This window comes from Microcebus murinus, chromosome 27 (genome assembly GCF_040939455.1).
Source record: "Microcebus murinus isolate Inina chromosome 27, M.murinus_Inina_mat1.0, whole genome shotgun sequence".
Classification (NCBI taxonomy): domain Eukaryota; kingdom Metazoa; phylum Chordata; class Mammalia; order Primates; family Cheirogaleidae; genus Microcebus; species Microcebus murinus.
The window spans coordinates 9,582,081-9,599,472 of NC_134130.1; the positions used below are offsets into that span (position 1 = coordinate 9,582,081).

The 17,392-nt window shown below is 37.3% G+C and overlaps 1 protein-coding gene and 2 long non-coding RNA genes across 5 annotated transcripts in view; 1 reads left to right on the forward strand and 2 right to left on the reverse strand.

Moving 5' to 3' along the window:
• LOC142864863 (uncharacterized) overlaps positions 1-17,392 on the reverse strand; it is a 114,606-nt gene that overhangs the window by 32,307 nt on the left and 64,907 nt on the right. The window lies entirely within an intron of this gene.
• On the reverse strand, positions 191-16,027 carry LOC142864830 (uncharacterized). The gene is made up of 2 exons (XR_012915129.1): positions 7,910-16,027; positions 191-7,425 (listed from the first exon to the last, which is right to left on the reverse strand). It is a non-coding gene; the product is annotated as an uncharacterized LOC142864830 (long non-coding RNA).
• FABP2 (fatty acid binding protein 2) lies at positions 1,608-5,114 on the forward strand. 2 transcript variants are annotated; one of them, XM_012754063.3, is made up of 4 exons: positions 1,608-1,686; positions 2,886-3,058; positions 4,344-4,451; positions 4,849-5,114. In XM_012754063.3, the coding sequence occupies exons 1-4, from the start codon at positions 1,620-1,622 to the stop codon at positions 4,897-4,899; spliced, it is 399 nt and encodes a 132-aa protein (XP_012609517.2). In that variant the 5' UTR covers positions 1,608-1,619; the 3' UTR covers positions 4,900-5,114. The 2 variants fall into 2 exon arrangements, with proteins under 2 accessions (XP_012609517.2, XP_075854227.1); XM_075998112.1 differs by lacking the exon at positions 4,849-5,114 and having other exon boundaries at positions 4,344-4,539.

The window sequence follows — 17,392 nt, forward strand, 5'->3', positions numbered from 1 at the left end:
TAGCCTCCTAAATTCACAAATTGCCATAAACAGTGGATTACCTGAGAGACTATTTTGTCCTTGGCTTTTGAATAAGCATAAACTTTTATACTTCCCTCCAAGTTAAAAGTACACTAGGTTGATAGTGTATAAATGATAATGGTTTCATTATCTTTGACAAAAAGAGAGAAAAACAAACACAATATACAAATTTTTGTGATAAAGCTGAAGTTATTAATGAAAAGGAATTCCCATTATTACCACCTTTCTCCCTTATGTGTGTTCTGATGTCCTTTTCGTTTTTAAGGAAATAGCAAAGCTAATAGAAGGTAGTCTGCTTTCTAATGTGCTTACCTAATGTGCTTTCTAATGTGCTTCCCTTCTTATTTTACCTAATAAAATAAAAACTGGGAAACTCAGAATAAAAACCATCATAAAATAAATTTTAATAATCCAAAAAATTTTTTAAATATCAAAATGAAAAATCCAGGTTTCTATTCACCAATTTCCTATTCAAACTTGTTGGATACATCTCCCTCAAGCTTGAATAATATCTTGGGCAGGCCCTATAGCTTCTCTGTTTTCCCTTAGTTATAATAAGAAGTTCTCTGGTCACATTCAGTCACAGTAATAGACTCTTTTTATTAATAGCAATTAACATCTTAAGACTTGTTAATAATTTGCACTTCACACTAAGTTAAAGTTTTTCCTCCCCCAGCGCAGGCCTGCTCCAGGATGGAAGGCAGGGAGCGGAGAGCTGTGACAACCTTCTCTTTGTACCCTTCCAGCTATCCAATACACCCCACCCAACACATATCATGCTGTGGCTTCTCACTCCACCAGGTTTGGGGATGACAGGGAGTGAGAACCAAAGAAAAGGATGGTTTCAATTAATGGCATAGCTAAAACCTGCCTTTTGTTCTCTGTGCACATGGCAGTTGTTCAAAGCCGATTCTTTCCTTTATGAAAGTTTTCATGTTATCTGGTCACATTTCTACCTCTTGAAGGTTTGCTCAGTGGCCTCTCACATTCAAGACCAAAACAAAAACCTAATGAATATTAATGCTCTCAGTGAATGTATCATGCCCTGTACAAGGTGCCAGGATATTTATTCAAACTCCTGGCAACTCTAAACACAATGCAAAAGGTCTTATTAGAAAATACACGTTCTTTCTCAGTAACCTTAACTTTTCAAATGTATTTGATCATAAACTCTTTACAAGGTAATTACTGTTGCACAAAAGGGATTGGTCATTAATAATCTCATTTCCCAGATGTTATTTGATACATACTATAAATAATATTATTTCCAATATAGTGTGCCCTTTGTACTTATAAACACAAAAACTATCTTCAGACAGCAAGAATTCTAATTCTTGAAATAAACATGCCCTCAAATTGTAGTTTAAGACAAAATAAATATGCTTATCATGTTTTAATTCAGTTGAATTTCAGAAGATCTAAGGAATTTATGGAAAGAGAAATTAGAGTGAGTTAAGCATTAGAGTAGTTAGGTAGCTCTTGAACTTTAAACTTCCATATCACAGTACAAAGTTGTTTCTAAGATAAGAAATAGAATAAATTCTCTCCTAACGACAGACCTGGACGCTGAATACCTTGAGGCTCACTCAACTGAGATCATGGCATTTGATGGTACTTGGAAGGTAGACCGGAGTGAGAACTATGACAAGTTCATGGAAAAAATGGGTAAAGACTTCATTCCTTCATGGCTCATTCTTTGCTTTCTCACAGACATTTTTCTTTCTAACTCCTAAACCTCTGGGCTTAAGGATGGCTCCTGACGGGATGATGGAGAAGATCCAGAAGGTGTGATGGTTTGGAGTAGGGAATCATATTCTCACCTCTTACAGGAGAAAGAATCCACTGTCTCATTAGTGGAAGAAAAGATTCTTTGGTTGCTTTACTCTGAACACAAGAAAGATCCAGATAGGTTTCCTTCATTCTGTAACTGTTGACTGTATCTCTGTCATTGAAAATTGACATTTTTGTTTGTTAGCTTGGAGTAAGAAAATGGCAGCATGTAATGATAACTTCCAGGTTTTAAAACTTTAAATTATTGGGGATAGAAAAGCAAAGACCATGTAATAGAGTAATGGAAAGGAGTTCTATCAACCTTTATAGCTCTGAATTCATTAGATTCAATTCTCATTTTCTCTCACTTATAAAACTTTGGGAATAATCTTGAGAAGCTATGTATTTTCTCTGAGTGTTTTAATTTAACAGATTTATAAATCTATACCAATACTATGGCAACCCATATACTGTAAAAGTTGGGCAAATAAATTTGTGTCATTCCCCCAAAGGAAAAATCTGCATCAATTACATCCTATACTTCAGAGATTCTGAGTTTAAATTTATAGAACTTGCAGTCTTATAATAATGAATTTGGCTATAAAATTTGCTAATTTTCCCATTTTGTGTCAGTCAGAAATGCTACAAAAAGTAAACAGAATTACAAAGTTCAAAATATAAAAGCAATTATGGACAGCAAACGGACATTTAAGAAAAAAATGCTGTATATTCAGAATCAAAGTTGTGCTTCTTTGTAAATACATGAATGCACCTTTTAATATTTGATATATCTAGAATTTGACTTAACACTGAAACAAAAAGTTTGTTAATTTTATTGAAACTACTCAGCTCTAATATTTAATAATTCTGTACTTCATTTGATTTTTCTTCGGTGTTAGAAAAACATCAGTTTTGTTGATCTGATTGACCCTGAACTTTTTTCTACAGAAGCAATCTGAATGCTCTTGTGCAAAGGCAATATTATCAAGTCCCCCCCTCCAAAATAAAAATAAACAAATAAAATATAACTTGGAAAAATAAACACTTGCTATGGCATTCTTACTTTATTTACTCCCACATCTGTCCTTTTACAGGTATTAATGTACTGAAAAGGAAGGTTGCAGCTCATGACAATTTGAAACTGATAATTACACAAGAAGGAAATAAATTCACAGTCAAAGAATCAAGCATTTTGCGAGATGTTGAAATTGTTTTTGAACTTGGTGTCACCTTTAATTACAGCCTCGCAGACGGAACTGAACTCAGTGTAAGAAATTTTTTATAAGTAATGCATTTTTGATTTTTCTTCTCAATACTAAAATGATTTCTGCTTTACATCACTGGATGATTTAATTACAACAGGTTGCCTTCATTTATTGAAGAAACCAATGAGGTTTGTCCAAATTATATACTGCACAAATTGGCAGAGTATTTAAAATAACGCTTTTATTTTCATACACGTCTGTGAAGAATCTGGATTGAACAGTAAGAATTGGAAAAATATCCTTTGAATGACTTAGTATAGACCTATTCATAGAGACATTTAAAGCTCAAGTTTACATACCTGGCAACAAAAGCTTTTAGAGTTGTACAATTTCAATGAAATAGCCATTTAATAAGTATATTGAAATAATGAATGAATAAAGTAATGAATGAGTAATCAAATGGAAAGGTCTAATGCTACATTGAAGATCATTGGGACTGTACCTTTTCATCGTTAAGATAAAAAACTTTAGGAAGTCATCATTTTCAACTGGTATTTTTAAAACTGTTTTTAGCCTCAGAACTTTCCTAGTTAAATTATATGTTTGCAGTGACAACTGTTGAATATTTTATCAATTATGCCATTTTTAATTACCACCACAATCAGATAAATTAAAACAGGCATGGGTTGTTAGCCTCCTCACGAAACTAATTTGAACTATGACTAAATTTCTGGACATTATTTATTTATTTGAGACATACTTGCTCTGTTGACCAGGCTAGAGTGCAGTGGCATTATCATAGCTCAGTGCAACCTCAAACTCCTGGACTCAAGCAATCCTCCCAACTCAGTCCCCCAGGTATCTGGTGATTAGCCACCATGCATGGCTAATTTTCCTACTTTTGGTAGAGGCAGGGTCTTGCTCTTGCTCAGGCTGGTCTCGAACTCCTGAGCTCAAGCGATCCTCCTGCCTCGGCCTCCTAGAGTGCTAGGATTATAGGCCTGAACCACCATGCCCAGCCTGGACACTTTTCTTAACATGAAAGATTTAGAAAAAAAAATCCCTCTCAAGTGCCTTAAAATTCAACACACGCAAATTATCAAGGGAGACAAGCATAACGGTTACCAACACATACTCTAGAGCCCCATGGCCTAGGTTCAATCCTGACCCTGTGACTTTGGGTGAATTACTGTGCCATTTTAGCATCTCCTCTTCTGTAAAGTGGAGATAACAGTATCTACTTCATAGGGTCACTGTGCAGATTAAATGAAAAAGTAGATCTACAGAATTCAGAACCGTGCCTAACATGTGCAAGACCCTAATAAATGCCTGGTTGTTGTTATGTAGGGAACCTGGAACCTTGAGGGAAATAAACAAGTTGGAAAATTCAAACGGCTAGACAATGGAAAGGAACTGAATGCTGTCCGAGAAATTATAGACGGCGAACTAGTCCAGGTGCGTTGTAAAAAGATTTATAACTATTTTCCAAAGGCAAAAGTGATTACATAATACTTTTTTTACATTGCTGAGTATATCTTCAGTAAATAGACTACTTCTTTTCTTGTAAAACTTACTATTAATATTTTTAAAACACAGGATATTTTCTGATACCTATTTAATGAAGAGAACTTATATACAAATATGCCAAATAATCAGTGCCTATTTTAACTGAATACATAAATGACTACAACACAAATGTGTTTTTAATGGGTGTATCCTATATGTGTATAAAATGTTGCTATCAAGTACAAGAAAAAATAAACTCATTTGAAGCTATAATAATACTAATATTTTTATTGATTTACACTTAAATCTTAATGGTAAATTCTTTCATGTTTGTTAACACTTTCAGACTTACATGTATGAAGGAGCAGTAGCCAAGAGGATCTTTAAAAAGCAATGAGCATCATTCTTGGAGCACAAATACAAATTAGACGGAAGATCTATATTGTATCAGAGCTGTTTTTCTCTCCCCATCAAGGTTACTGACTGATCAATCCTTTTACACACATCGGTATATGTCCATTATTGTCAAAGCAAAAGAAGTAAAAGCTAATTAGGATTTAATTTTTTTAAAATTCTCTAAGATATGCATTTATCAATGTTTAAAAGAATTTGTGACATTTTTAAAAACACAAGAATAAATATTGTTAATATTGTTCCCATGTTGCTTTCTAGGTAGCCTTTCCTTTAAATAAAAAAAAAAAACAACAATGTGATATATGCATTGATATAGACTTTTTTTTCTTTTCACATTTGGCAAACTAAAACCATGGGCTATATGGGGCTCTTTAAAATCTTTACTGGTGGTGACTAATTTTCTTGGTAACATTTATTGTTATAAAAGTAACATATGTTCAATCAGAAAACTTTGAAATAAGAAAAGCAAATGCAAAATAAATATTTCCACAAAACCCACAATCCAGAGATAATTACAATTCATTCTGATTTGGATAGATATCCTCCCAGTTCTCTTTTCCGGGTGTAGATGTTTCCCAGTACATATACCACTTTGAATAAGATGACAGGAAACAAATGATGCGCTAAGTTACATGACTGTTTTATATTTTTCTACACTGTTAGTAATTCTTAGATTTGGATGAAAATCAAGACCACCTGAGAAACTTAAAAAATTTTTGCATTCTTAATTTCCACTGTCGATCTACTACATCACTGTTTAACATAAGAATTTTAGAAAACTTCCTGGTGATTTTGAGATAGCCTGTCCACACTAACCAGTCTTGGAGAACAATGGTGCTATCAGATACAAAAATGTTATTTTTAATGGCCCTCCTCTTCCCACCCGGGCCATAAACCCAGGCACTTCCAATTTGTTAGGGCCCTAAAAGTTTCTTTTTAAGCATATTATCACATGATGTACCAATTTATTAGCTTCAAGCAACTGCATTTTTACAGCATGTGTATTAGGAAGTAAAGAGAGGCCAATTTTTCCAGCATTTGCAACTGCCCCTCCATGGATTTTTGTTTACAAATTGTTCATGCTGCTGTAGATAGCAGCTAACATTTACATAATTCATACCAATGTTATAAGTGGTATATACATATGAAAGATACATTACAATCCAAGAAGAAAAATGTTGGAGAACACAAAGGAAATTAACAGATTAGAAAATGTGTAAACTTTTGCAAAAATAAAATCTTAAATCCACTGATTTTAAAACTTCATAAAAATCTTCATATAGGAAATACTAATTATTTAGATTTTCACATGCTTTTTTTCATAAAAGTTCAATGTATTTTTACGTCTCCAATCTTACTTGTCTTCATATGTGAAATAGGAAAAGGACATGTACTAATCTCATTTGAGGGGTGGAGAGATTAAGGGACAAACCAGTTTATTAGCTTGTCTAATGTACAAAGCCCATGATCAACAGAAGAATTAAATGTAGGTCTTGACTTTTAGTCTGGTACATTATGATTATATGCTATTACTCAGCCTGTTATAAACAAATATATATTTTAAAAATATCCCTTAATCCTTAGTGGCACCCAAGAACAGAAATCCAAATAAGTCAGAATTTAAAATAATGGTGATTCACTGCTTGGACATTTATCTATTTCTAGTCTCACTGCAGACTTACTTTTTTCACAATTTCTATGCTTTATAGTATTAAATTTCTACTATTTATTACTATAGGAGAGTAGCCTATTATTTGCTAAGTGACTGCCATATTAACAACCCCTTTTGGGGAAAGTGACCTTCTCATTATGCCATTCTGCTTGGCCAAAAAAGGGTACCTGACCTCAAAGCAGCCAATCTACCACAATTTGGCCAGTTTATGAGGTCTATGCAGAAGGAAGAGGCCAGGTACAGTGGCTCATGCCTGTAATCCTAGCATTTTGGGAGGCCAAGGCGGGAAGGTTGCTTGAGGCCAGGAGTTCCAGACCAACCTGAGCAAGAACAAGACTTCCATCTCCACAAAAAAGAGAAAACTTAGCTGGGTGTGGTGGGGTGCGCCTGTAGTCCCAGTTACTCAGGAGGCTGAGGAGGAGGATCACTTGAGCCCAGCCAGGAGTTTGAGGTTGCAGTGAGCTTTGATGACACCATTGCCCTCTAGCCTGGGTGACAGGGGGAGAACCTGTCGTGGGGAGGGGTGGGGGAAGGAGCAAAGCAACCCTCTGAACCTAGAATAACCTCTTTTTAGAAAGTTTGAATTTAAGAAATACAATTAGTAGGTGGTAGGAAGGAAACAAGTTTAAAGAGGACAAAGAGAGCAGGGAATAAGTAGAAATCATGAGTATATGAAACTATGAGCAAGCAGAAGCCATAGGGTAGATAGCAGCCTGGGGGGGGGGGGCAGTTAGTTAGAAGCAGCTGAAATATTTGCACATGAAATACAGTACCTGGGCTTTGTTTCAAATTGCTTTTCCCCCAATCTAGGGTTGGGGAGGAAGTGGAAAGAGATTTCTACAAGAAACAAGATTGGTACAAACTGATGATTTATGCAGCTGTTTAAAGTGTCTGACCCATAATAACACATAAGTTCACTGGGTACCAGGTAGGAACATGGGACTCCATTATACTCTTCCCCCTACTTCTGTATGTATTTGAAATTTTCCATAACAAAAAGCTATATATATGATATCTGCATATATATAAAACTCCAGAATCCAACCATTTCCCATCACTTCCACTGCTACCACACTATTATCTTTCCCCTGGATTGCTATAACCTCCTAAAAAGGCTCCTAACTTCTCCCTCCTCTACCCTGCCCCCTTACTCTCTTTTTCAATATAGCAACCAGAAGAACCCATTAAAAATCTAAGTCAGATTATGTCACTTTTCTGCACAAAATGCTGCGATGGCTCTCATTTCATTCAGAGATAAAAAAGACAATGTCTTTACAATGGCCTGAGAGACCTTACACGGTATCATCAGATCCCCCATTACCTACGTGACAGGGAGTCCTGTTTTTCATCGGAGTATCTGGAAGAAGAGTGTTCAAAGCAGCGGAAACACCCTGGAGCAAAGGTCCTAAGGCGGAAGCTAGCCCAGTAAGTTATTAACAGAAGAACAGGGACATCCGGTAAAGAGTTCCCAAGAGCATCCAGAGCTGACCAAAAACAAGACCAATGTTCAGTAAATATGGGTTGACTCAGTCTCTCTAAAATTCAAGAATGATGTGCTAAAAAGAGAATGGGTTTTGTAATCACGGATTTGCTTAAACTCTTACCTTTCCACTTCGTAAAATTCAAGTTCCGATCCTGAATTCTTCTTACTTGAAAAGTGGGAATAACAGTAATGGTTTTCTGAGATTGTTGTTAACCGAGGTATTATAGGTAAAACATCTAGCACGGTGCCCAGCATTTGCTGAACTGGTACCATATAAATGTAAGTAACACAAACATGTGCCCTGTTCTCATAGAGAGAGTGGAGCATGTGTCTTGAATAGACACAAAAAGTTTTTCCTCAAGATATCTCTCATGGAGTCCGTGTGATAGAGCCATGTTTTGGCCTGGTAGATGAGAATGCTTAGTTCCAGTCCAGCCTGTGGCATAATTAGCTGGAGACTTAGGGAGAGTCACTTCATCTCTCTGGAATGTAGTTAAACCATTTTTAAAATGAGGGGATTCAACTAGATTTCTAAATTCCTCCAGTGCTCAGATTCTATGTCGGAATAACACTCAGCTATTCTTCCTTTCTTAAGCAGCCCTTTTGGTGTGTATCACTGGGGAGAGGACATTGGAAAGACAAAAGATGGGGTAGGAAGAGGGAAAAATCATTTCAGTTACAAAGTATGGTTGGTTTCATAGGTACATGACATGCGTGGGCTCAGAAGGGCCCTGTGCTTAGTTTCATGTTTTGCTGTTACTTTCTTAAAATTCAAAATAATTTTGGAGAAGTCCTACATTTTCATTTTATGCTGGACCTTGAAAATTATATAGCTGGTGTATTCCTGTAAGTACATTATTAGTAAGTACAAAAGATATTTTCCTGTGAGCTAGAGAGACTGGCAGCAAGAAATCCCGTGGCACCTAAAGAGAGATTAATGGGTGGGTAAGGCAGTTGCCTGCAGTAGGATGAAGTGGGAGGAACAGGTTTGTGGGGACAGGGAAGGGAGGAAGGGGTACAAGAACACTTCAAACTACTTTTCTTTACCTTCTACTGCTATTTGCTTTCTCAAACTACAGTATAAGTCTGCCATCTACTGGCCAAGGACATGGACTCTTTCAGAAGTGTCAATTAGTATCTTTTGCATTTTAGTAAGCCTCTTGAAGAGTGTTTCAGAAAGGTTTGATATTTCTGAAGTTTAAAATGATATTCATCAAATTCTTCTTCAGTTCCAAATTCCATACTAAACAAAACTAATACAAAGACTCTTTTTCTGTCCCTCTGAACCAGTTCCCCAGAGCTGCCTTCATTTATTGAATGAAAAATAATTTTCAAAAAGCACTATGTGCCAGACATCAAAGTATTCAATGATGAACACCATTGGTAGAAATATTTAGGTCATTAAGAATTTCCTCAAATGATCCAAATTCTCAGGCTCATCTTGGGTCTTAAACAAAATACCTAGAACAGCAGCATCATTGCAACACTGGATGGTCATCTAGGGCTAGGGTCACATTTCCAGTGAGTGTGTGCTAACATGCAGAGTGGTGTGTATTTATGAGCTTTAGGCCCAGTGACCAATCCACAGGCCACTGACTGGAAAAGAACAATAAGCAAGGCAGTGGCAAAAGATAAGGAAAGTTAGGAGGCATGGTGCAAATCAACAGTCAAGGATAAACAATAGTGTTCCAGAGACCTTCTCCCATTCATAATCTATCCTCAATGAGGAATCCATTAGATGAAGGGTTATCAGAAGTGCTCCCTGCCACATTATCTAGAATACCAAGAATAAAAGAGGGAACTTAAATAACTGAGTGGTTTTTATCATGAAGGAGTGTTGGATTTTTCCAAATGCCTTTTATGCATAATTTAAATGAAATGTTTGTGTTTTTCTCCTTTGTTCCACTAAGGCAGTATCTTAATTTTGTTATATTGAACTACCCTTGAATTCCTGAGATAAATCTCACTTGGTCATGATAGATAATCCTTTTAATATGCTGTTGGATTTGATTAACTAGTACTTTTGAGAATTTTTACATCTATATTCATAAGAGATACTGGTCTGTAACTTTTTATAGTGGTAAAAGAATATAACATAAAATTTACCATGTTAACCATTTTCAATGCACAGTTTAGTAGTGTGAAACATATTCACACTGTTGTGAAACAGATTTCCAAAACTTTTCATCGTACAAAACTGTAACTCTAGACCCATTAACAACTCTTTTCCCCCTCTTCCTACTTCTAACACTGTTGACCACCATTCTGTGTTTCTGTGAACTGGACTACTCTAGACACCTCATATAAGTAGAATCATACAGTCTTTCTCTTTTTGTCATTGGCTTATTTCACTTAGCATAATGTCCTCAAGGTTCACCCATGTTGTAGCAAGAGACAGGATTTCCTTCCTTTTAAGGTTGAATCATATTCCACTGTATGTATATAACACGTTTAGTTTATCCTTTCATCTGCTGATGGACATTCAGGTTGCTTTCACCCTTGGCTATTGTGAATAGTGCTGCTATAAACAGGGGTGTGCAAATATCCGCTACTGCCTTTTGTGATGTCACTATTTGATGCCAGAGGCTTTGGGGTCAGGGTGCTGACCTCATAGAATGAATCAGGTAATATTCCCTAAACTTGTATTTTTTGGGAGAGTTTGAGAAAGACTCAAAAGTGTTCATTCTTCATTAAATGTTTAGTAGAATTAACCACAGAAGTGACCTGGTTCTGGACTTTCCTTTGTTCGGACATTTTCATTACTAATTCACTCTCTTTACTTACTATATGCTTATTGAGATTTTCTATTTCTTCTTGAGTCAGTTTAGATAACTGATGTTTTCCTAAGAATTTGTCTATTTCATTTACCTGATTTTTTGGAATACAATTATTCATAGTATTCTCTTATAATCCCTTTTATTTCTGTAAGATTGGTAATAGTAGCTCTACTTTTATTTCTGATTTTAGTTATTTGTCTTCTCATTGTTTTCTTTCTCAATCTAATTAAAAGTTTGCACATTTTGTTGATTGTTTCAAAGAACCAACTTTTGGTTTCATAGATTCCATGTTGTTTTCCTATTTTTTATTTCAGCATATTACAGGGGTACAAATGTTGAGGTTATACATATTGGCATTGTCTCACCAAGCCAGAGCTTCAAGCTCTATACATTTGTGAATGGATTTTCCAGTTTTTCTTCTGTTACTGACTTCTAGCTTCATTTCATTGTGGTCAGAGAAGATATCTTTTATAACTTCAGTCTTTAAAACTTATTGAAACTTATTTTGTGGCCTAATAGATGTCTATCAGGGAGAATGTTCCATGTACACTTGAGAAGACTGAGATTCTACTGTTGTTGTGTGGAGTTCCATATATGTCAGTTAGGTTTAGCTGGTTTATAGTGTTGTCCAAGTCCTCTATTTTCTTATCGTTCTTCTGTCTAAATGTTGTACCCATTGCTAACAATGGGATATTAAAGTTTCTAAAAATTTTTGTAGAACTCTCTCTCCCTTCAATTCTGTCTGATTCATATATTTTGAGTGAGCATGTGCTTATTTGCTCTGAACTTTTGACTGTTTTTCAGCATTCTAACACAGTTATTTTAGATCCTTTTTTTTTGCTTGTTTTTCAATGTTTCTGTGGAGGGATGGGAACATAGAATAGCTATTTCACCAGTTTGAACATGGGTTGCCAAAGGTGACTTTTTTTTTTTTTTTTTTTTTAAAGAGACTGGGTCTCCTCTGTTGCCCAGGCTGGAGTGCAGTGGAGTGATCATAGCTCACTGCAGCCTCTAACTCCTGAGCTCAGGTGACACTCCTGCTTTAGCTTGCCAAGTAGCTGGGATTAGAGGTGTGTGCCACCATGCCCAGCTTATTTTTCTTTTGTTTATAGACACGGAGTCTCACTATTTTGCCTAGGCTGGTCTCAAACTCCTGGCCTCAAGAGATCCTCTTGCTTCAGCCTTCCGAGTTGCTGGGATCACAGGTGTAAGCCAACACGCCTAGCCAAGGTGACTTTTGGACACAGCTCTCACCAGAACAGGAGAAAAAGTAAATCTGTTTTCCAATAGGACATATTTATAGACAGGAACAGAAAAGCTGAGCTTCTCCAATAGAGGACTAAAGCCACATTCCCTGCATCTATCTCTTCCATTCCAAGTTGGTACTTGAGTAACCCCTGAGGAATCACAGAGCTCCATGAAATCTAGTTAGAAAAGCACTGTTATTGTATCATTAAAATCATATATCATCAAAATTATGTGCCCACTATCTATGAACTTATGTTAGAAATAGTTAAATGATTAATTTGGGCCTAGACTTTTCTTGCTTATTTTCTTACTTGTTTTCAGCAAACTTTCTTTCCAACTTCTAGATGATGAAATGCATTTGCATTGAGAAAATAAGAAAAAGCACAAAGAATAAAATTGTGAACCCACCTCCCAGAGATAACTGTTGTTAACATGTTGACATTTCTCAAACTTATAAAATAAGTAGTTCTTGCCTGAGGTTTGCTCAAAGGGATAAATTAAAATAAATAAACAAGTCTAAATTTTGGTCAATATTTTATATATAACAATGCTCACCTTGGCATCTGTTTACTTATTCTAGATCATGCCTGTGGTAAAGTTGTTTTGCCTAGGCTTGGAAGCCTATTATATAACTTTATGAGACAAGACATGTCACATAGTAGCTGGCCTTTCAATCTCTGTCCTCAATGACTGTCCCTCCAACACTCTTCAATAAAACAAACAGTTGATTGTTCAGTTGATTAGCATAGTGAGATTTCAAGATTGTAGGTTTCAACATCTTTGAATGTATCAGTAAAGCTTTGGCCTACTGAAGTTATTTTTAAACTTTAAAAAGCATGAGGATGCCTTATTTTGAAATAAACTCCTGTATGAAACCCTAAAATATACACAAAGCTAAGTCTTATGATTCAAATCCTACTGGACACCTGTAAGTAGATAAGTGAAAGAGGGTAGGTAGTTTGTTCATAGCCCATCCTGCTCAGGTTTCCCAAAACCCAAATCATTATGTAGAACCTCAGGGCTCCGCTACAGTGTTTGAAAACTTCATTGCTCTGTTACATATCCTCTGTCAGTACTTCTAATGAATTGGATGGCTACTGAATCTATCTCTCTTATGGCTTTTCAGACAGTGCCTGACACATAGTAGGAATTCATAATTTATTTACTAAAATTAAAGAAGGGAAATCCACAAAGGGAATATGGATTAGCCTATACCTATTACTAGTACTTCAAAAATCTCAGAAAGTATCCCAAAATGGAAGATCAGTAGTATTCGAGCCCAGTGGTATCTCTATACTATGACATTCTAAAAAGAGACAATGCAACAAGTGCTTTTTGACCAGGAATGTGTTAGTGGTTACAGAATATAACAAACCATAGATGAATAAACATTAATTTTCAACCATGTTCAAGGCACTGTTTGAAGAGGTGTGAAGGTTGCAAATATGGTAAAAATACAATCTCCCTCCTAAAGTATACTTAATTCTCTAATATCAGGAGAGGGTAACCTATTTGACCATAGCTTGTTCTTTAACCTAAACATTCTCAAACCCTTCCTTACATTACCCCCTCCACCCACAAAGCTCCACGCCACCAAGCATCACAAAACCATATGACAATACCTATGCCTGTCCTTTAAGGGTTGTCTATATTGTTTCTCTGCAATACTAATGGGCCTTTCAATGCCCTCTCCTTCTTCTGATCAATATAGTAAACCTGTGCTTTTCCTAGTTGTCTTAAGTGGTGCCTTTTGAGGGAAAGACATTCCTTGTGCCAATGAGAACATTCTTACTCACCCCTCCTTCCCGCTGGTGGCCCCGTGTGGGAGGCAGGAGTGAGATCAACACTGAACGAGATCACATTCTAGGCATGCAGTGACTATGCCCTAAAGAGTTCAAGAATAGTATGATTGAAAGATGTGTTACTCCTATATTATGTTATGAAATTCTGAAAAGTAAATTTAACATGACCAGAAATTGTCATTCCCATTTTTCTTCTGCCTATTCTGCGGAAGACTATTCTGTGGAAGACTATTTTCTGCAAAAGACTTGCATTTGTGATGATCATCAACAAGGCACAGTAGCCAACTTTGAGTCACTGGAAGCAAGTAATCACAGGCAACACAATGAATAAAGTAGCATCGTGAGCAATAATATAACCAACATAAATACATAAATGTATCGCCTGTTGCAAATGCAAGTTCTTGGTGCCATGCCCATCTACCGAGGGCAGGGCCTCAGCAACCTGGAAGCACTCTGGGTTATTCTGATGTACTTGAAAGTTTAAGAACCACTCATCTAAGACTTTGCTTTCTTCTTCTAACTGCTTAAGATCTCAAGATCAATCACAGATGAAACAGAGCCATGCAAAGCAGTTAAGTAATGACTCAATGATAAAAATAACACTATTATTTGAAAGACTCTAGGAAGTTTGGATAGCAAACTCATTAAAAACTTTGTCTTTCTCTAATAATTTGGATTTTTCAGCTCAACAAAAGTACAACATATTTCATCTATGTATCAATGAGAGAAGTAAAAACATCGTGGGGTTAGGATCGAGTCTCCACAGGGGCAGAAGTAGGATAATCATCATAATTTTCAGAGTTTCTTCTCCTTCTGCTATCTACAATTGCTTAAGCAGGACTTTGAAAGATTAGCTCCATTATTAGTCTTCCTCTTCCTTACAGATCTTATCCTTGGAGGACATTTAACTGCAAAAGACCAGAATGATGAAATTAGGGCCTCTCACTGCTAGAACGAAGAGAGATTGGACGTGGCAAGTCATGGGCTGAGAGGAGCAAAGGGAGAGCTGTCATTTTGTCTGTTACAGAAACTGCTTACAGGTAAGTCACCAAATTGTTCCTAGGATCTGAGAGGAGCGGGCAGAAGTTCTCTTTCTGATTTTCATCTATGTCCTGATGAGTCAGATCAATATCCAAGAGCAATTTGGGAGGGCAAAGACACCTACCAGCCACCACCCCGCAGATCTGATATTCACCATTCATTACCAGAACCAAAGGATCAGTCCAGATTTGAAAGGGGCTCGGGGGAAGGAAAAAACCCAAAGAAAAGCAAGCAGTGTGTTCATGTCTATCAGAGAGAGTAAGCATTTCCGAATTCCAAAGAGACCTAGGAGAGGTGAGGTTAGTGATGATCACATCAGAGGCCCAAATGCAGAGGAGCCCTAGACCTTACAACTTGGGGAAGACGCCATACAACAATGGGACTGTCCCAACCCCACGGGCAAGGAGTGCCCCACCCTGTCCAGGGGGCAGGCCCTGCTAGCCATCCTGCCCCAGGCACGGTGAGGCCTTTCTGCCCTGGACCTTGGTCAGCCTCCCAGAGCTTGTGACACCTGTGTCCCCAGCACAAGTGCCAGGCAGGCGACTTCACGCCTGAAGAGGCCTTTTCTAGGAAGTTACCAGAGGACAATTCTCTGCATTACAGAAAGGCCTCCTTGCAGGACAAAGGGAAAGAAGCCGACACTGCTGAGAGTAGCCACGTGCCAGGCCCTTTCCATACGCTTACTCATTTTATCCTCACAACATCCTCATTCCGTAGGGGATTTTATGCCCATTTTTCAGACAGGAAAACAGAACAGAAAAGGGTGGGTTACTTGCTCTAGCTTGTAAGTGACGTAGCTAGAATATGAACTCAAATCTGGGTCCAAACTTCCTGCTCTCCTTACTGTTGTACTGTCACAGCAGAGAGAACCCATTAGCTAATCACCTCTCTCAGAGACAGGTGACTTTAAGCCTTTTTCTGTGGATTGTCACCCACAGATCAATGGGGAGCTCATGCAGACATCACTATCATCATCTTTCTTGGCTGGCAAACAGACACACCAATTACTAATCACACTGTCTTGGCAGAGAATTGGTAGGTACTTCTCCCCCATCTAGGAAGGGGTAAGAGATCAAAGGCAGCCGAGCTGGCAGGTTTTTATCACGGCTGATCCCAATTTATGCCGTCTAGTCCCTTCTCCGTATTACCACCTCACATCCCCAACAAACTCAAATCAGCACCAGTGTTTTTCATTGCCTCTTAAATAAGGGACAAAAGGCTGAGGTGCACATGATTTTATTGCAAAGGTAATCAAAGAGCACTTGCTGATACCTGCCTGCTTCAGCATAATCCTCTAAGTGCTCTTTCATTCGCCCTGAGCAAGCTCCATGACCCAACACAGTCATAATCATTGATATTTCAGCCAGTTAATCATTGGTGATGGCCTAAATCAGAAGAACTATTTCCTGTGACGTTTTACTATTTTCAAGTTAGCCACACTAACCCTTTACAGAAACCAACTCCTTTATTCTTAGGATTTATGTCTATTATTCTCCATTGGGGATTTATTTCACTTTTACAGAATACCTCGCTTTGTATCTGTCAACCACAACTGTATCCTCCTTTTTATAAGCTATTTGCCAAAACGATTCCATGACGGAATCCAGTCCCCCAGAGCAGTGTTCCCCCGCAGCGCTGACCCGGGCTGCCCACCAGGGCAAGGGCAGAGCGAACCACCTGGAACGGAGCAACACAGGAGCACCTGCCCACCGTGCTCCCATGAGGCCTAGGAACTCCCCTCAGCTGTGTGACTGCTGACTTTATTACGGCTCTGTCTCCAAAGAATCTACTTTAGGAATTTCTCATGAGGAAATAACATTTACAGATTTTTAATGCACATCTTTATCTTAATGGAAGTTTCAAACAGTATTAAATACCCATCTCTTAGAGAACTAATGAAATAAATTATGATACATTCCTATAAAAGTATGCCATGCAGACACACAAGAAAAATGTAGGAATACTCTATTTAAATGAGTGTATTAAGTGAAAAAACACAGATTATAAAACTCTATTATATAGGATTTTTTAATTTAAGAAAAGGATGTGATTGAATGACATTCAGTTACTAATAATGGCTATCTCTGAGTGGAGAACCTTTTTTGTGATTTTTGTTGTAGTTGTATTTACTTTTCTATATATTCTGATTTTTCTGAGATGGGCCTATATTGATTTTGTAATCAGGAGAGGAAAAAAAACACAATAAAACTATTCTGGAAAAGTATTCACAAAACACTAGGCATGTTCCGTTCCCATAGTCTCAACCTGAACCAAGAGGCAAAAGCAGCTCCTTGCATGTAAATTGCCGTGGCAGTCTTGCTTCTCTCTGCATCTCAATTTATACGCCACTTTGTATGGCCTATGTCTCTCTTTAAAAGTTCCCAATAGGGAACTTTGAATTGATCCTTGAGCTGCACTATCCAACAGAGAATGTGGTTTGGTCAGTCCTGCTT